Raw genomic sequence first — 21410 nt, forward strand, 5'->3', positions numbered from 1 at the left:
TTAAATTTGAGAGCTTATTAAGTGACTCTAAAAAGCCTTTGTATGAAAGTTGCACTAAATACACAGGGTTGTCTGCTATACTTAAGTTGTATAACTTGAAGGCGGGTCATGGTTTAAGTGATCAAAGCTTTAATATGATCCTAGAATTGGTAAAAGGCATGCTTCCAGATGATAATGTCCTTCCAAGTTGTACATATGAGGCAAAAAAGACACTAAGTGTCATGGGTTTACCTTATGAGAGAATTCATGCTTGCCCTAACGATTGCATGTTGTATTGAAACAAGAATGAATCCTCAGAGAAATGCACAATTTGTAATGCCTCGCGATACAAAAATATTGAAGGACGAGTGCCTGCGAAGGTATTATGGTACTTTCCAATAATACCTAGGTTTAAAAGGCTATTTTCTAATGACAGAGATGCTGAAAAGTTAACATGGCATGTCTATGGTCGAGAGGATGATGGAATGCTTAGACATCCTGCTAATTCCCAACAATGGAGGTTTATTGATGGAGAATTTTGCCAAAGAAAAGCGTAATTTACGCCTTGCTTTGTCTACAGATGGCTTCAATCCATTTGGATCATTGAGTAGCACATATAGTACATGGCTTGTTGTTTTGATTACCTACAACTTACCTCCTACACTTTGCATGAAAAGAAGGCATATGATGTTATCACTACTAATTTCTTGTCCAAGGCAGCCTGGTAATGATATTGATGTGTATCTGGCTCCACTAATTGATGATTTAAAGTTGTTGTGGGAAACAGGTGTAGAGGTGTTCGATGCACATCGTAACGAGAATTTCAATTTGAAAGCATTGTTGTTTTGTACTATTCAAGATTTTCCAGCATATGGTAATCTATCAGGATACAAAGTTTACGGGAAAACTGCTTGTCGCATAGGATTTTCTAGGAAGGTTGTTGAGTGCATTTAAGAATAATGTTTTTTATGGGAATCGTATATTTTTGCCATGTACTCATCACTATCGCAACTTGAAAAAGGCCTTCAATGGACAACAAGAGTTTAGGGTGCGCCCTAAGATACTATCTGGAGTAGAGGTGTTTGAAAAGATCAAAGATCTCAAGATCACATGTGGTAAGAAGCATAAAAAACCTCTTCCTCAGCAAGGATTCAAAAAGTGTTCAATAATGTGGAGCTTACCATATTGGAAATTCCTTTTTGTGAGACATACGCTTGATGTGATGCATATTGAGAAAAATGTGTGTGATAGTGTTATTGGTACACTATTGAATATTAGTAGAAAGACCAAAGATGGGGAGAAAGATAGAGAAGACTTAAAGGAAATGGGGAGATGACTTAAAGGAAATGGAGATGACTCAAAGGAAATGGTTGAGAATGAGAATGGTCGAAAGTACTTGCCACCAGCTGCTTATACACTCTATAGAAAAGTGAAAATCGAGTTATGTTAGAGCTTGGCCGGAGTAAAAGTGCCGGAAGGTTATTCTTCTAACATTCGCAACCTGGTAAACATGGAAAGTTTGAAACTTATGGACCTTAAGTCTCATGATTGTCATGTTTTGATGCAAAATTTGTTGCCTGTAGCTATTCGTTCAATATTGCCTAAAAATGTTCGATATGCCATTACTAGACTTTGTTTGTTTTTTAATGCATTCTATAGTAAAGTCATTGATCCCGAACATTTGAATGCTTTGGAGGAAGAGATTGTTATAATTTTATGTCAATTAGAGATGTACTTTCCTCCATCTTTTTTTGATATCATGGTTCATTTGACGGTTCACTTGTAAGAGAGATAAGATTTTATGGTCCAATATATTTGAGAGTTCAATGGGCTTTTGAAAGGCAAATGAGAGAATATCAAGGGTATGTGAAGAATGCTTATCAACCTGAAAGTTGTATTGTTGAGCAACTTTTCTATGAAGAAGTACTACAATATGTTGGTGATTTTATCATAAATTCAATGAGAATAGGGATTCCTACATCCCGTCATAGTGGACGAATGGATGGTGTGGGAACCTTAGGTCGTAAGCAACGTGATATGTCTTATGACAATTGGCACAAGGTACACTCATACATTCTGCATAATGAGGATGAAGTTGCACCCTATGTTGAAAGACATATGAGACACTTGAGAAAGTACAATCCAAGAGCAAGTGAAAAGGCATTAGCTGACAAACATAGCAAATCATTCATTTCTTTGTTCAAAGATGAAGCAATGAGGGAGCTCGATGACTCTTCAGTAGTAATCTCAGATTGAGTCAAGAGTTTAGCATATTGACCTGACTTTAGTGCAACATACTATTCAGGATATGCTATAAATGGTTTCACTTTTTACACAAAGTTCCAAGATGAACACAGCACTATGCAAAACAGTGGGGTCACTTTAGAGGCTCAAGCTATTCACTTTTCTAGTGCAAAAGATAAGAATCCCGTGTGTGGTACTATGAGATACTATGGAGTCATTGAAGAGATTTGTGAGTTGCATTACACCATGTTTTCGATTCCTCTTTTCAAATGCCAATGGGTTGAAGAAAGTAACATGGGACTTATTTTGGTCAATCTTAACAAGTTTGGTCACAAAGAGGATCTTTTTATTTTATCTACCCAAGAAAAACAAATTTTTTATATGACTGACCCCTTAGATAAGCGAGGGTCAGTTGTCATAACACCAAGGCCTCGACACTCCATTGATGATTGTACTTTTTATAGTGTGTTGGAGACTCTTTCTTTGACAAGAAAAGTAGTGGACGATAATGTTGATGACTCTTCAATATATGTGAGAGATGATCATAATGAGGCTACATGGGTTGAAGATACAAAGAAGCGAAAAAATGTCAAGCGAAAGCGATCTCGTAACAAATGTAAATTTTTTTTTTTTATAAAGTACTAACTTTTTTTTTATTATTATTGGTTTTTCCTTAGGATGTCCTACTTAAAGTTTTGGTTTTTATTACAATGATTTTTGCATTTAACTAACCAATTAAATTTATTTTTCTGATTTTTTTATAAGTTGATGGCTAAAAAGAGAAAACGTGTACGCCCATCCAATGAAGGTGACACACTACATCCTGAGGATTCTTAGAAAATAAGGCGTAAGGATGAGAGGGGTCGTACTGTACTTGCTATGGTGGGGAAGGCGATCCAAGCAGGCACCAAGATTCGTTTAGAATGGCATCCTATTAAAAAGAATTCCAGTAGGAGAGCACAAGTCTCGTTTCTCCACCTACATTGGTGTTGTTACCCGTGAAAGAGTAACGATTACTTATAAGGAGTGGTCTAACCTTCCAAATGGAGTCTTAGACAAAGTCTACAATGCTATCACAGTAAGCAAACATATTCAGTTCTAAAACATTTGAATAAGTCATACAATATGCTTTTATGTAGGAAGGTTTAATGTTTATGTACCAACAATGCAGAAGGGATTTTATGTCATCAAGAATCGCATAAATTTGATACTGACACAAGCTTCTAAGAGATGGAAAGCTTTCAAGACTAGGCTAACACTTGAATGGATGTATCTAGAAGATGGAGCTGTCAGACAACAACCCCCATGGAAATACCTTTCATAAAAGATACAGATTGGGAGATCTTCGTCAAATATTGTACTTCAAAGGAGTTTCAGGTAGCTGTTATATTTATAAAATAATTTGAATGTGTTGGACTCAATCCCCTGCCTTACAAACACCCCTTTTCCCTACCATTTCCTAAATTCAGTTCTGAATTTAGCGGTTCAGTTCAGAAATCAGTTCTGGAGTGCAGCTCTGAATTCAGTTCTGGAGTTCAGTTCTGAAGCTCAGTTCTGAATTTTGTTCTGAGGCTTAGTTTTGAATTCAGTTTTGAACCTCAGTTTTGATGTCAGTTCTGGAGTTCAGTTCTGAAGCTCAGTTCTGAGTTCAGTTTTGAAGCTCGGTTTTGAATTCAGTTTTGAGGATTAGTTCTGAATTCAGTTCTAAAATTCAGTTCTCAACCTCAGTTCTGCAGTTCATTTCTGAAGCTCAGTTCTGAGTTCAGTTCTGAAGCTCAATTCTGAATTTAGTTATAAGGCTTAGTTCTTAATTCAGTTTTGAACCTCAGTTCTGAATTCAGTTCTGGAGTTCAATTCCGAAGCTCAGTTTTGAGTTCAGTTTTGAGTTTAGTTCTAAAGCTCAATTCTGAATTCAGTTATGAGGCTTAGTTCTGAATTCAGTTCTAAAATTCAATTCTAAACCTCAGTTCTGAATTAAGTTCTAGAGTTCAGTTCTGAAGCTCAGTTTTGAGTTTAGTTCTAAAGCTCAGTTCTTAATTCAGTTCTAAGGCTTAGCTCTGAATTCAGTTCTGAGGCTTAGTTCTAAATTCAGTTTTGGAGTTCAGTACTGAAGCTCAGTTTTGAGTTCAGTTCTGAGTTCAGTTCTAAAGCTCTGTTCTGAGTTAAGTTATGAAGCTCAGTTCTGAATTCAGTTCTGAGTCTTAGTTCTGAATTCAGTTCTGAATTCAGTTCTGGAGTTCAGTTCTGAAGCTTAGTTCTGAGTTCAGTTTTGTGTTCAGTTCTGATGCTCAGTTCTGAGGCTTAGTTTGAATTCAGTTTTGAAATTCAGTTCTGGAGTTCAGTTCTGAAGCTCAGTTTTGGAGTTCAGTTCTAGAGCTCATTTCTGAAGCTCGGTTCTTTATTCAGTTCTGAGGCTTTGTTCTGAATTCAATTTTGAACCTTAGTTCTGAATTCAGTTCTGAAGCTCAGTTACGAGTTCAGTTCTGAAGCTCAGTTCTGAATTCACTTTTGAGGCTTAGTTCGGAATTCAGTTCTGAACCTCAGTTCTGGAGTTTAGTTCTGAAGTTCCGTTCTGAGTTCAGTTTTGAGTTCAGTCTTGGAGTTCAGTTCTGAAGCTTCGTGCTGAGTTCAATTCTGTTTTGATGCTTGATAATTTTATTAGTTTTGATGCTCTATAAGTTTATTAGTTTTGATGCATTATAAGTTTATGATAAGCTTCCTCTAGCAAGATGGTGTGTACTGAATTTAATCTTAAATTTTTTTTTGTAGGAATTGAGTGAAAAAAATCGTTTGAGGACAAAGAAGAAGACCTTAAAGTATCGAGGAGGCCAACTTGGGTATCAATATTTTTAAGAACAAATGGTAAGTTTGACAAATATTCTATATGTAACTACCATATATATATAATATTGGTGTTAAAAATTTCTATTCATATACTTCAAACATAAGTCTAAATTAATTTTGTACAATGGCAGGAAAAAGAACTCAAAAAACAGGGAGTCCATGTGTCACAAGTGCCTCGACACTTGACTTTGATCAAAGATCACTCTCAGGTCAAAGATGGAATCATTTTTTTTATAATCTAGTCGATAGGGATATCCATGAAGCTATGGTAAGAAATCTAATGAAGACTCTTCTGCACAAATTTTATTTCATTAAATTATTGTGAATGATTGCCTTCATTTGAATTTCTTTCACTTGGTTTCATCTATTACGTCCCTTGAAATTTTAAATTGCATATTGTAGTGGAGGCTCAAGCTCAAAGAGGAGAATTCGTATGCAATGGTCGGGATGACATATTAGCAAGAGCATTGAATAAGCGTGAGCTTGGTGGTTCAGTGAGGGCAGTTGGATCAGGTATCACAAATAAGGAATATTTTTGCTTTAACAAACCAACTGCACCAAGCCAATTATATGCAAAAATCGACATGATGCAATCAGAGATGGGAACTATGAAAAATAATCAGAATTTATTATTGTCTTTCATCATGTCATGCTTAAATCAGGAGCAATTAAAATCGTTCATGGCCATCTTTGGTCAATCAAATGCTTTAGGTCAATTTGGCAGTTTGGGTGGGCTGGTTGGCCTATTTGTAAAAGGTGGTAGTCAGCCTGCTACTGGTGGTCAGTCTAGTTCTGGTGGTCAGTCTGGTCATGATCAACAGGTTGGTTCTTCTGGTCAGACTAGTTTTGGTGGTCAGAGTGGTTTTGGTTTTGGTGGTCAAGCTGAATTCGGTGGTTTTGGTGGTCTTGATGGCAATAGGTTAGGTTTTACCCAATTAAATAATTTTGTTGACCATGGAATGCTTAACATTCCACTTACACAACAGCTAACTAGAGGGGTTGAGCAACAACAAAGTGAAGGTCATCAATTGTTGGAGTCTCAATTTCAGGATGCTGCTAATGTTTCACGTGGTCATGAGGCTCACATAAGTCCTCCCGTGCAACACGATCATCTTCAAAGCTCTGAGGCTGAGATGTACCACGTTTCTTGGCCTCCAACAGAGCAAATTAATCAACCTTACCATGCACTTTTGAACAATCATGATGATATCTCAATTGATCTTGGCCTCAAATAAAGCAATATCACTTTTCCTGAGGTATTGTATTAAAAGTCATACATCTTCGAATGTAAATTATGTATATGAAATTTAATTCTGTCATGACTTGCATAGGGCTGGAGTTATTGTCAACTGGCCATTGAGGACGATGATAAAGGACATGTAATTGTTGCTAAAGGGAAAGTTTATCAAGAGAAGGCAGAAGAAGTCATCAAAAATCATGTCCGATCGCTACCCCCTGGTCACCGCCAAGTCTCTATTGTAGAAGATATTGTGCCAAATGCTCCCTTGCCATGTCCAAATGAAGAATTAATCTTTGTTTGCCAAGCTAAGAAGAGTTACACTTCTTAGCCAATTCACTTGATTCTTCCAGTTAAGGTATTGTTATATCAGTCTTTTTACCAACTAAATTTAGTTCAGAATTGATTTTAAGTTAAGAGTTTCATTTACTTGATATATATTGTTTGTTTGTATGAAAGGCTGATGTGCACCTGGAAAAAGACGTGACTACTCCATCCCCAAGATCGGCATCATCCCAAACATCACGAATGAAAAAGAGTAGTGAATCCATCTCCTTAAGTTTCTAGAAAACTGTATTTCTGACTGAACATGTGGTTAATGTTATTCTTGACTACGAAGATTTGCTTAATTGGTGTTTCCAGAAAGAGATCGGAGCGGCTCACTTGAATATTTTCATGAAGTAAGTTCATTTACATTTTTAAGATTTGAGAATTTCTATTTTTAGTATCTTCTTACATGTTTGACCTTTTACGGATGGCGAGGAAAGGTACTTAAAAGAGCAATGTCAAGAAGAAGGAATTTCGAGTATGTTTGGATTTTGCGATTCCAATGTTCTATCCCCAATGAATCCAACAATAGAAGAGGAAAACACGTCTACATACTTAGCTCGTGTGTTTGGGTGCAATGAGAGAAAGAATCGTAATCAATTATTCTTTGCACCTTATAATGAAAAGTACGTGTAATATGTGTTTTCTCTACAATAGCTGATAATTATTGATATGTTATTTTATTAACTTTTCGTGTAATTTGTGTGTAGTCGGAATTGGATGTTAGCTGTGATTAGCCCTTGGAATTGGATAGTCTATTAGTTGGACCCAGGTGGAGCAGACTGCATACCTGAGTTTGCTAAAACAGTCATCAATGAGTAAGCAGTACAGTAATCATTTATTGACTTCATTATATTTGTATTGATGTTCAAGTAATTGGTATTTTTGTCATTATTATCATTTTATCTTGTCATAATTATGTAGGGGAATCAAACAATTTAGCGCTGCCCATCGCAGGGATATCAAGAAAATAAAAAAGGATGCATATATTGGGTGGAAGCAACCAAAGGTATTCACTTTATAATTTTAAACTTAACATACGATAATCGATTGTAGGTCTTTCACATAATAAAGTAACTCATGGATGATCTGTTGTAGTGTCCTAGCCATCCTAAACACAAGAAGAACTATGGATACTTTTTGTGCCGGTACATGCTCGAGATTTTAGAAAAAAGGTTGTTATGGATTACTGACAAGGTTAGAACTTATGCACTTCAGATACTTTGTTGTTTCAACTGAATATTTCTGACCAAAATTTCCTCACTTTAACACATATATTTCTGCCTAAATGGTTATTGTGAGAGGATTTGTTGCTTGAATATTCTTATGCACTTGGCAGGGCAGTAGCCGCCTAGCCTTGGAAGGGCAGCAGCAGCCACCTAGGCTTGGCAGGGCAGCAGCAGCCGCCTTGCCTTGGCAGGGCAGCAGCAGCATACGAAATGTGATATTATACTAATGTGATATTGACAAGAAATGTGATATTGTACTAATGCAATCGCATCACGAAGTGTGTGTTATGCTTTGGAAATGTTCATTGTCACCCAATACTAAACCCCAAGTGGTAATGAAAATTTGCAAAGAAAAAAGATTATTTGGAGTGAAATTATGTTGTAATTGTATTGATGTTAATATATGCTCATTAGCACTATTTACTACCACTTACGGAATGGGAATTGTGTCGTGATGTAGATCATTTGAGTTGTATTAGTTTTTGGGGAAGTGTGGGGACTGTGGAACTAAGTTCAAATTCTATCAATGTAGAAAAATATGTTGGAAAAGTGTTATCCTCGTAGAATTTTGCATAGTTTATTGCCATATTGGGTAATTTATTTCCTTCATTCAAACAGGACGTTGAGTAAAAAATTGTGATTAATTTAGAATGTGAGGCAGGGCAGCCTTGCCTTGCCTTGGCAGCAGCTCGCTGCATCCATGCCTTGGCAGGGCAGCTGCACCCTTGCCTTGGCAGGGCAGCAGCTCGCTGCAGCCATGCCTTGGCAGGGCAGCAGCTACAGCCTTGCCTTGGCAGGCAGGGCACCTGCTGCCTTTCCCGGCAGCGCAACAGCTGCACCAACACCCCCTACGCACACTCCCCTACCCTGCACACCCCCTGCCTTGAAAACACCGCCTGCCCTCACTTGCCCATGCCTGAAATCAGTCCTGAAATACAAATCTAAATTCAGTTCTAAATTTAGTTCTGAAATTCAGTTCTGAATTTAGTTCTGAAATTAAGTTATGAAAATAAGTTCTGAAATTCAATTTTGGTTTCGTTTTGAAATTCAGTTTTGATCTTTGGTTCACATATTCAATTTAGTTCTGAAATTCAGTTTTGAGTTTTGGTTCACTACTTCCATGATCCTATTTAATTCTTTTTTCTGCTATTTACATTGCAGTTCTTTACTCAAGAAGCTTATTCATCGGAAGAAATTGATGAGATACTAGATATTTGGGTTGAATATTTGCTTAAACAACTAAACTAAGCTGATGAAGAAGTCAAAGATAGTATGGTAATTGCTTGCATTTTGGTTCAAATTTTTATTCAACACATACACTTTGGAACATATGTGTGCCATGGTTGATGTTTAATGCCATGGTTTTTTTTTTTTTGTAATGGTGTACATGGTAGAATGCTGTTTTTGGAAACAATGGTAGAATGCTGTTTTTTTTTTTTTTTTTTTTTTTTTTTTTTTTTTTTTTGGTAATGGTGTACTTGGTAGAATGGGAGAAAATTAAGAGTTAGTCTTTTTTTGTAATGGTGTAATTATGGGTGGCACAACATTATATGGGTGAATTTTTTGTAATGGGATTGATTGAAATATATATGAAGTAGGTCTAAAAATTTATTTGTCAACAAATTTTATTGAATTACATATTATGCAGGTTAGTTTTAAAAGAAAATTAATACGTATTTATTGAAGAAATTGTTGAAAAAAAAAAGCCATTTAAAAATTTTATTGATTATAAAAATAAAAAAATAAAAAAAGAAAAAAAAAACGTGTATGCTAACAGACCTGTTAGGTGAAGAAGGGATCTTACAGGTTGATGAATTAAATAAAAATAAATATATCAAAGAAACCCCATATCAATGATATAGGGTCTGAAGTTAATTTTCAAAAGGACCTTTATTCTCTTTTAACGGGTCACTTTAATATAGCAAACATACCCTATTTATTTTACAACGGGTCTCTTATCTTTAATATTTTATTCTAAAACAAGTAATCTAATAAACCTGGCATTTTGCATAACGGGTCTGTTAACTTTTAAAAACAGACCCCCATCCATAGAGGCGGTCATTTTATCTGACTGACCCCTTAGATAGAGACCCGTTGATAGGCGGTTTGTAAAGGATATTTCAACGGGTCTCTTCGCTTATTTTTGTAGTAGTGCCCCTCCTCAAGATGCTCCACACTCTTTTTCATCACCTCCAATTGACTTTTCAAATAATTAAGAATCGACTCCTTTTTAGTCCCAAGATCATAACTAAGCTCAATATGCCTAATTTGAGTTTCCAAAGTAGCAATAAGAGATTCAAAAGGTGTCGAAGATTGAGGCTCAACAAGAGAAGAAGAAGTACAACCAAGATTGGAAGAATTAACATTGAAATCATGAGCATATACATCACATTGGGGAGTGGGGGCACAATCAAACATATGAGATTTGTCAACTTGAGCATGCACCTCATTATCATGAAAAACAGAGGAAATAGAATTGGAAGCATTTGTTCTAGGTTCACTAATTGGATCATGTGATGCATCATGGGAGATCATGCTAGTATTAGGAGAATTAACACATTACACATCAAAATTAGAAATACGATTACCCCTAATATAAACATCACTAGAAAACCAAACATAGAAATCCCAAGCACCATCCATTGACAATGCTCTAAATCTACCATTATGCATGCATTCAACTTCATTCCTAATTTGTTCATTTAACCAAAATAACAAATCTCACAAGCCTCCTAAAGAGTACAACAATGATAGTCTAGAAATCCCGCTAGTCTATATAAATATTAACAAAAAGGCTCATTGTTATTTGAGGAAAAGATAGACATGCCATTATTTTTTTCACAAAACAAACAAAAATCAAATAAAATAAAAGTATATACAAAGACCTAGACTCAAGAAATAAAAAACACTCAAACATAGACATTGTTCCCTGGCAACGACGCCATTTTGATCGCGGGTGAAGACTAGGTTGTTGAAAACTAATCTTCCCTCGGTCAAACAAAATTTGTAATCTCTCAACACACCCTTATAACTAGAATAGGAGTAAGTAAGGTGTGCAAATTCCAAAGCAATCAAACAATCAAGAAGAAATCAAATAATATCAAGCACTAGGGTTTAGGATCCACATATACTCGGAATGGATACAACTAATTAGGGTTGGAGATGACTAAGTCGAATGTTGCGAGGGAAAATCAATTAAGCAATCAAGAGAGAATGGTAGGCTTATCTCCTAGAGGCCAAGCTAGCGTCAACTACGAGAGACTCTAACTAGGAACCTTGCAAACATACTTAATTGACAAAAGCAAGTCACAAATCAATTTTCCTTATCAATGTGAACTTACAATGCATTCTAGTGTAACAATCAAAGTTAGCTACTCTTCAATTAATCATACACATGCACTTAATCAATCAACCAATTTAATCACTACATCAGCAACATCAATTTCCCCCAATTAGCATCAATCCATTACTCATATATGCTTCACCATTCCCCTAGCAAGAGAACTACTCACAATCCATGGAAATCAAGATCAAAACTGAGCAAACAACAATTTCATCATCATCATATCAATAAATTAATTCAATCACAAATTTTATTCAAACTTGAACAATCAACAAAACAATTGAAATCGTAAGCTAAAGATTGCATTAAAGTAAAAGAAATCCTTACAAACTTGCTTCAATTCAATGGAGAAAATGCTAGAATCATCAATCTTCAATCATCAATCAAGAACTACTCTCTCTACAATCTAGAGTTTCTCTCTCTACAAAATGATCTAAAATTCCTTTTCTAATTCTAAAAATTGAACTCTCTAATCTTCTTCCTCTTTTTCCTTACTTGAATCATAATCACTCTTCTTCTCATCCTCCTCACTATTCCTAGAAAATCTCTCTTCAAGCAGTTTTCCACTGCTTGTGGTGATAGAATAAACGGGTTTCTTAGGATCAACTCCTTGAGAGGGTAGTGAAGAAGGGCTAGCACAATCTTTTAAAGTGTTAGCTAGTTCAGTGATTTGGGTTTCAAGCATCTTGTTGTGTGTCATCATCTCATTGAACTTCTTATCACTCACCGACATGTAGGTGTTCAAAATCTTGGTTTGGTTCTCAATGATCTCCCCTAAGGTAGTCTTGGAATATGGGGGTTGAGCATAATAATTATCATCATTGCCTTGAGGTCTTGGAGCAAATCCGGGTGGGGTCCCCTTTTGTTTGTTGTTTTGAATATTTCCCCTATTTTGATTGTTCCAATTACCTCGGCTTGATTGTTACCAAAATTTGTGTGTTGGCCACCAAAGCCATGAGATTAGCCTTGATTTCCATACCCTTGGCTTTGGTTTTGACTACTATAACCTTGTTTGTTATAGTTACCTTGGAAACCTTGATTTCCTTGGTTCTTATAACCACTATTGTTGTAGTTATCAACACTACCTTGTTGGTGAGAATTCCTATTCCCAAAATTCCTTGGACCATCAAATCTTTGTCCATTGTTGTTATTGGAAACAAAATTCCACTTGCTCACAATCATTGTTTTCAACATCATCACAATTTTCAAAAGCATTTGGACAATTAGAAGAATCATGGTCATAAGACCCACAAACATCATAAAAGACACAACCAGGCCACTTGGCATATTACTCAAGGTAGAAGGAGAAGTAGAGTTAGAAGGTGTACCTCTGATCTCCCTTTTATATGGGAGGGAAGACTTGGTGCAATCGAAGAGGCACTCTCTAACTTGGCTTTAATCAATGTCATCTCCTTTCCCAAGTTTGAGACTTGGGAAGACAATTTATTGATTGCGTTAATATGATCAACCGAATAAACCATTGAGCCACTCTTGCTTATGGACTCTTTCTCTCCCTCTTGTCAATCCATGCATGTAGTGACGAACTACATCCTTAATTATATCTACAACCTCTTCTTCGATCTTGTTCATAACCGGGCCTCCGGATCCGGCATCAAGACACGACTTCCCTTGGGGGCTCAATCATCCATAGAAAATTTGTATGATTTGATAATTTGGAATTCCATGATGAGGACATTCACGTTGATACTCCTTATATCTTTCCCAAGCCTCATACAAACTCTCAATAGGCTTTTGCTTGAAACTTTAGATTAGATTTCGTGCTTCGGTGGTCAGAGGATAGAAACGCGAAAGAAACCCCTTAGTAACCTCATCCCAAGTTCTCAAGGAATTGGGTTTCACTTCCTTGTCCAACCATTCCAAAGCCCTTCCGATTAGAGAAAACGGAAATATCTTGAGCCTTATCAATTCTTGAGAAACCCCATTGACCTTGATGGTATTGCAATACTTCTCAAACCCTTTGAGATGGTTTAGTGGGTTGTCATGCTTGGCAACACTAAATTGCTTTGTTCAATCATTGTTATCATTGACGGCCTTATCTCAAAGTCATTGGCGGGAGTTGTTGGTGAAGCTATGCCACTCTCAAATCAATAAGTGCCGAGAGTTCCCAACTCCTTCAAAGCAACTCTTGGATTAGCTCCCATGCTTACTCGATCCTCCTCTTCTCTTTCTTGGTGAATTTCCTCTCTTGGAGAGCTTGGACTCAAAGAACGATTAACAACCCTTATCCTTGTTATTGTTCTCTCGATTTCCGGATCAAATGGCACTAAAGTCCTTCCTCTTATCATACGCATACAAAAAATTCAAAGCAAATATCAATAGCACGGCCACAAATGTAGCCTAAAGAGAAAAATCTTTTTGTATCGTGAAATAGACTCAACAACAATAGAAAACAACTACGCCATTCCCCGGCAACGACGCCATTTTGACGAGGGGTAGAACTAGGTCGTTGAAACTAATCCTCCCTTGGTCAAACTAAATATATAAACACTTAACAAACCTATATACAAGTATAGAGGCAAGTCAAGGGTCGAACCCAAAGGAACAGTAATGTTCAAGCGCTCTCAATTATGCGCCTAAGCTAGGTCGAAGTCTAAGGATAAAAGGTAAACACTAACCAACTAAAAAAATGAAGAACCAAACAAATAAAACACTAGGAATGAGGATCAACATGTAATCATGACAATTGTAGTAACTCGGGAATAAATTCAAGTCAATGGTTGTGAAGACTAATGGCAAGGTCAATCAAAAGAGTCAACAAGCTATCTCCTAGAGGTCAAACTAGCGCCAACTATGAGAAACTTTAACTAGGAGCATCATTAATCAAGCTCAATCGACAAATGTAAGCTACAAATCAATGGTCCGTATCAATGTAGACTTACAGTGCAATCTAGCATAATTCTCAAGGCCTAATCGAATTACACACATGCAAACTTCCATTAATCGATTTAATCTCAACAATTAATCTACATAATTCCCAAATTAAGTATAATCAATCAACCATACAGGTTTCGCTCAATCCCTAGACAAACAACTACTCAAACATCATCATCTAATCAACTAACAACTAAAGAAATTAAGAATCAACCATATATGAAGAACAACTACAGTAATCAAGCATCAAACATTAAAATCAACCCAAACAAACATGAATATTAAACAAGCAATAAAATGAGATAGAGTTAAGAATGCTCATTGATAATAAAGACGATCTTCACCACAATTGTCACCATTGAAACTTCAATATCTCAGTCACCATTGAAATTCCTCACTTTTTCTCTCTAAAATCTACTCCTAAACTAACCCTAAAACTAGAGAGGAGCTCTCAACTAAGATAAAATTATGATCAAAATCTAAAAGGAAAAATGGAAATTAAAAATCCAACCTTTACACTTTTTCCTCCAAAAAATCCAACCTTTATTTTATTCCTCAAAAATCCAACCTTTATACCCTCCCTTCATCTAAAGGTCCATTACCTGTTGATGACCGGTTTTTTTAAGATAGATGCCACATGTCAGCTATTAATAGGTCAATTATTTATTTTATTACTAAAAATTTAAAATAGTTTAAAAAATTAAAAATAATAATAAAAAAAAAAAAAAAATTCCAGCCACCATCCTCACCACCTCCATAAAATCCGGCCACCATTCCTCACCACCTCCCTTCCCGACCATCCTCCCCTTACCCTCCCTTTCCAACCACCCTGTTTTTCCGGCCACAACCCAACTCGCACCACCACCCAACTCCATTTTCACCCTCCATTTTAGCAGCCTCGCAAACCGCAACCATTGACTCCAAATCGCCCGGCCACCAACTCCAAACCGCTACAGTTCATTGCTCAGCCCAAACAACTGCACGCACAGCCCACAATACCATACAACCACCATCACCACCACCCTAAACCTTCAGCCGCAACATCAACATGAAAACAATTCAACAGCACAATTATAAAATAACCAATTGAAATCCAGCCCAATCATTCAATAATAACACAAAACAAGCCAAATTGAACAAAACCCACAAATTTAACAATCAAATCGATATATATATATATATATATATATATATATATATATATATATATATATATATATATAAAATAAAAAATAAAAAAAAAACGACCTTTTTTTAGAGATTTTGGGGAAGGTAGTGAAAGGGAGAAAAGAGAGACCATGACGAATAGTGGGTTCAAGAATTTCATTGATAACTGCGGGTGGTAGGGTTGGAGGTGCTGGTTGTCGGCATGGAGGGGATGGGGGTGGTGTTGCTTGGTGAGGGGATTTTTTAAAAACAATCGTGTCATGGTGGTGGTGAGAGTGTTATTGGTGGCGTACTGGTGGGTAATTTGGTTGATTTCCATTTTTGAGGAAAGAGGAGTGAGAAAAGAAATTGAGAGAATTAAAAAAAAAATCTTTTTAACCTGTTTAACAGGTCAAAGGTAAAATGGATCGGTTGGAGAAGGAGGAGTATAAAGATTGGATTTTTGAGGAATATAATGAATGTTGGATTTTTTGGAGGAAAAAGTGCAAAGATTGGATTTTAAATTTCCATTTTTCCAATCTAAAATGAAACTTTCTGCAAAAATGGGGTTCAAAAGGGTATTTATAAGAGGCGTGAAACGAAGAAGAGCGAAGGCAGAACCCGCAGAGGAGCGCCCGTGCAGCAACAGTGCGCGGTCGTGCTCTTCTGGGTTTCTTCGGATCATCTCGTGGCTTCGTGCGTTCGCTAAGGTCTTCGAATGAACGCACAAAATGATGATGATGAACACTAAGAGAGGCAGTCCCAAAAGCACTTGATTGTAGGTTCAACACTCCATCTTCATGAAAGCACGGCTTGAGAGCGCAAGAGCTAAAACTTGGAGAATTCACTTCCTTGCATCTTGAGCTTTCCAATTGCCATGAGCATGCTACAAATGCATCTCCCACCTTAGTAATTCACCAATATCAAGAGCCGAACCTCGTACAATACCTACATCCACGAAAATAGAGCAAATAAAGGAGAAAAGTGTAGAAAAACTAACAAAATACATAAACGCTATAAAATAAGAGAGGAAGGTAAAACCAAGACCAAATGCATAAAACTAAGCATTTATTAAGCATGAAAGCCATGAAAAGAAGGTGAAAACAACCTAAATGATCATCAAATGGTGCCATTTATGACACCCATCAGCAGTTCTACCGTTCACGCATTGGCTTAAGTGAAGAATTACGGGTAAAGTACGGACTCCAGGGAGTGCTAAGAGGATGTATGGTGAAAGAATAGCATAGGCTAGTGTTTAGGCTAGAGCATAGGAGAGAGAGAGAGAGAGAAAGAATGATTTTTGGTGCCCTAAAACTAAGGAATTTAGCCTCACATTTATAGAGGAAATTAACAAAATGATGCATCAAATCCTAGAAATGAAATGCGCCATTGAGAAATCTTAGAATAACGCAATGTCAAGGCATGTCTACCGCGACACAGCACGGTTTTTCGTGACATGGCAGGTTTTACCGATGCGCTGCATATCTACTGCCACACGGCAAAGTCGTTTTTCTTGAAAATCGTCCAAATTCCTTTTATTCTTTGTTTAATAATTAAGAATGTGATTAGGCGCCGTTTTAGCTCTTCCAGAATAATTTGAGGCTTAGGGTTTTTATTATTTTTTTAATCGGGCTTAATAAATATATAACACGAAATGAATTCAAAATGGTTTGGCAAAAATGTAAGTTGGACTGTTTTTGAATCAATATTAGGACTAATTTGTTGATTGAATATGGGTTTTAAGCACTCCCGAGATTAAATATTTTACTCGAACAATAATGACGTTGAAAGGTTGTTCATCATCGGTTTTAGATTTGGAGAGAAATCTTTAGGTTTCTACAGTTGCTTCACGGCAGGATTTGCTGTGACATGGTGCAATTTACCGTGGGACGGTAGAGATTGTCGTTGCGCAACATTTCTGCCGTGACACGACGAACCTGTTTGTTGTTTCCTTGAAATCCATCCAATTCATTATACCTTTTGTTTAAAAATTAAGTACGTGATATTTAGGCGTCGTTTCAAAGTTCCACACCTATTTAAGGTTTTATTATTTATTAATCGGGCTTAATTAATTAATTAAAAAGTTTTGGGCTAAAATGATGGTTGGATTATGCTTTGATTAAAAATTAGGACTAATTTGTTGGCTAATTTGTAAGTCGTGTTTGATTGAATGTGGATTTTAAGCAAATTTGATATTAAATATTCAACCCGATCAATAATGACGGTGAAAGATTATTTGTTATCAGGTTTGGTTTTATGGAAACATTTTTAGGTGCCTACAACTACACATAATAATCACTTTTTACCTTATGGGATTATGACTTTTTGATTGATTGATTAAGGTGTTTTGCATAGTATTTTCTTTCTGTTGCTGATCCAACTCCGTGACTAGTTCTGGTTCTTTTGGATAAGAGAAAGAATGATATTCTAAGAAAATTCTAACTGAAATTGTAAAACGAAAAGAAAATTCAATTACAAATTTGACAATTATATTATTCGAAACACTATAATCCACACAGTGCTGCAGCAAATATGCATTCAAGGAACAATCTTAATTCCGTCTGTTTTGGAGTCATTATTTGGCTCTTGGGAAATGATACTAATGATGTATTCAAGTTCCTCTGTAACTTCTCCCATAGAAGGTCGATTTTTCCGTTGTTCATCCACACATGCTACAGCAAGAAGACCGAATGCTTTCATAGTTTCTAGTTCTAGATTGTTGGCCTGCTTTGTAAGTCCTGCATCAACGGCATCAAACAGTTTCTCTTTGTCTGCCAAATTAGTTACATAAACAGCAAGGTTCACATCATCTTCCCTATTAAAATCTATAGCCTTCTTGGAAGTAAGGAGCTCTAATAGAACAACCCCAAAGCTGTAAACATCACTTCTATCAGTTAATTGGTAATTCTGATAGTATTCTGGATCAAGGTAACCAAGTGTTCCTTGAGCACAGGTAGATATATGGGTTGCCTCAGTGTCGACCAGCCTTGAGAGGCCGAAATCTGAAACTTTGGCATCAAGTTTTTCGTCTAGTAATATGTTACTTGATTTGATATCCCGGTGGAAAATGGGTGGCACAGCAGAGAAATGGAGGTATGCAAGACCATCAGCTGTTTGCTTAGCAATGAAGAGTCTCCTTTGCCAAGTTAGGGTCCCCCATTCGTTGGAGTAGCGCCCATGTAGGTGCTCAAAGAGTGTTCCGTTAGGAACATACTCATACACCAATACTGGCATGTCTAGATCAAGACAGCAGCCAAGCAATCTGACAAGACTCCGATGATTTACTTGGCAAAGTATGCAGACTTCATTTAGGACTTGGTCCATTCCTAGAGTCTTTCCTGGCTTTGCTTTTTTAATAGCAGCTAGTGTTCCATCGTCTAAATTACCCTTATAGACTTCCCCAAATCCACCTACACCAAGAAGATTTTCCTTGGAAAAGTTGTTTGTTGATCTCCTCATCTCTTTACCAGAGAATAATTTAGCAGCTTTCCCATGGTTGTGGGCATTTAATACTTCTTCACGTTGCCTGACCAGTCTACGATGAACTTCTCTTTTGATGTGCTTCTTATGCTGCTGAACTAGTACAAAAAATATTAAGATGATAGCGATTCCACATGCTGCAAATATCAAACCTGAAGCAATAACATTCCGCAAATAATCTTAAATATGAATTCACTGCAGAATTGAGAGTTGGAGAAGTAGGGAGAGGAGAGGTGGTGGTTGTAGGAGCATAATTATGTACCGTGATAAATTTTCTTTCGGTTTATGTGATGAGGACAACCTCTTTTCTTACACTTCCTGACTGAAATAGCAATGTGACCTGGTGTTATTCATATCATTTAAGCAATACAGATAGCGTAACAGAGAAGCTAGTAGTAAATCACCAGTTCATGAAGAAGTTTCGAAGATGCTCCAGAAAAAGGGTAATATTGTTGAAACTATTAGCCAATGACTGTTCATTATGACTGTTTCCTCTTTATCTTATGAAAATCATTATGACTGTTTCCTGTTTATGTTATGACAAAATCATTCTAGATTACTGGTTGTTCAGTAATGTTTCGTATTAATTTGCAAAATACTACGGAGTAATGCTTTATTCAATGGTTTTTGTTTGAAGAGCCAACACCATCAAATAAGCAATTCTTGGGGGATTAAATCCCATTTACAGAATGTATTGCAGTGAACATAAGTTGTTTTCATAAATATGTAGCTAAAATAATGTATGAATGAAAAATGATGCAGCAAAATTACTCCTTTTCATTCCAAAGTTCAGGTCTAATCTTCTTTTAACTGAGAAAAAAAAAAATGAAAGACTGTATTGTAACCTTTTTTTTTTTTTTTTGCAGAAATTTAAGACACTTACCATCACAAGTTCCATTAATCAAATTCCATCGAAGTCCTTTATTGCAGAAACACCTCTTCTTTGATCCTGCAACAACACGATTAGGCAAACACGTTGAATTTTCCAATCCATGGCAATCTAAAGACGATGTGCAGAGAGGTTCAACAGGTTCATCCCATTGTATCTGGACCCCAGATTCTGGCCACTTTTTTACAGGTAAAGTGGGATCCAATCTAACAAAGCTCTCATATGATGTACAACCAGTCAAACCAGTGTCTGAAATGTCAAGTCTGTAGGCTGTTTTGGAACCCCCAGTTGTGTATGAGCAACAAGGTAAACTTTTGCACCTTGTATTCTTGTAAGCATTGCACAGACTTCCTGATGTGCAATCCATTGACGATAATTTCACAGTTGAATTCGTGCAGTTCATCATCAGGACAGTATTACTGTTACTAATACTAAAGGGCAGGCTCTGGTTAAGCCAGATTCCCCCAGATTTTAAGTCCAGTCTTGCACACCTATTTTGGTAGTACTCCTGTGGACGTATGGTTAGTCGTTGGGTCTTTGGGGAAATGGATGTGATAAGATACGATGATCCATTGAGAGTATCAAGCCATAGCTTTCCCGTGGTGCACCGTACTTTATACAATTGGTCACCACAACTTTGTGAAATGCTAAGAGGATAAGGTACCGTAATTTTCCCACAATTCGGACAAGAGTTTTTGCCTTCCACTTCTCGAGTAACAGAAATATCCGAAAAAAGAAATACTGTAACTACCAGCTGCAAAAATAACAGCTGTCTATAATTCTTCTCTGCATCCATCATCTGTGTTACAGTATCAACGGAGTGCTGAAAAATATTGTACTGCTTCTTCCGAGGTCGTCATTTCAGATGTAAACATGTTACAGTATGTTTTTATTTTTTTGGTGGAGATGGAGAAGGTTTATTCAAATTCTATGATTATTCTGTGTTCAGGCATTTGTCAAAGGTGCTCGTTTGACTGATGGAGTTCAGACAAACAGATCTTGTTTTTCCAATTTGAACTTTACATTTCTAAGGTATCAGGATCCGAAATTAATTTTTTATTAGTGTGATTAAATAAATAGTACATAGGGACTAGGAATCCAGAATCCTATTGATAACAGATTAGCTGTATCTTCCTAGGTATTAGTATTGATATATCCTTGGTATTATGATACGTATTAGATATAATTAAAATTTATCCTAAGGAATAGGGTTATCACCGATGCTTGTTGATCAAATCCATGTCTTGATTTTTGTTGTATTTTCATCTTCTCATTGAAATCAAAATTAATGCATAATATATTGTCCGAGGATTTGTTCTTGCCTTGGTACTAGCACATATTCTTACAGCTTCAATGTGTTTCTCTCGTTTTAAGAAAAGTGGTGACCCCAAGAATCTACTGTTCATCTTCTTTTTTTATTAAGTAAAGTTTTGGATCACGAGACACGTTGGAAGCTCCATGTCCTATGGGTGCAGGGGTGAGAACTAGCATTATTCCTGTAACCCAGGACTAAAATGCTTTGTTATAACTCTACATCAGAGAACATAATTTTTGACAGTTCAAAAAAAATTTGCACTCCATTAAAAGAGAGCTTTTGTCCGCTTATGCTAAAAAGATTTTGATTGTTAGATTAAACTGCAACACGTAAACATGTGTATAACAGATGACAGGATAAATTAAACGCGTTCAGTCCCTTTGTCTAGAGCTAATGATCAAAGAACCTTTTATAATCTTGAGTAAGATATTATACTGAAATTAAATATGTTTTTGACAAAAAAAATAATTCAATTATTTCAAGAA

General features: G+C 36.4%; 1 protein-coding gene, 1 long non-coding RNA gene and 1 other non-coding gene across 3 annotated transcripts; 2 read left to right on the top strand and 1 right to left on the bottom strand.

The window, feature by feature from the left end:
• The first annotated feature begins 7555 nt into the window (after positions 1 to 7555).
• On the top strand, positions 7556 to 9212 carry LOC145585916 (uncharacterized). The gene is made up of 3 exons (XR_014100756.1): positions 7556 to 7640; positions 7730 to 7828; positions 9022 to 9212. It is a non-coding gene; the product is annotated as an uncharacterized LOC145585916 (long non-coding RNA).
• Positions 9213 to 12881: 3669 nt separating this feature from the next.
• On the top strand, positions 12882 to 12987 carry LOC145606926 (small nucleolar RNA R71). Its single transcript, XR_014105462.1, has one exon. It is a non-coding gene; the product is annotated as a small nucleolar RNA R71 (small nucleolar RNA).
• A 4771-nt stretch (positions 12988 to 17758) lies between these two features.
• LOC145585924 (wall-associated receptor kinase-like 20) lies at positions 17759 to 20671 on the bottom strand. The gene is made up of 3 exons (XM_081642627.1): positions 19605 to 20671; positions 18984 to 19043; positions 17759 to 18873 (listed from the first exon to the last, which is right to left on the bottom strand). Exons 1-3 carry the CDS (start codon positions 20407 to 20409, stop codon positions 17780 to 17782), a joined length of 1959 nt encoding a protein of 652 aa, XP_081498753.1. The 5' UTR covers positions 20410 to 20671; the 3' UTR covers positions 17759 to 17779.
• Between the last annotated feature and the right edge of the window lie 739 nt (positions 20672 to 21410).

The sequence above is a fragment of the Chenopodium album genome, chromosome 2, assembly GCF_948465745.1.
Source record: "Chenopodium album chromosome 2, dcCheAlbu1.1, whole genome shotgun sequence".
In the NCBI taxonomy this organism is placed as follows: domain Eukaryota; kingdom Viridiplantae; phylum Streptophyta; class Magnoliopsida; order Caryophyllales; family Amaranthaceae; genus Chenopodium; species Chenopodium album.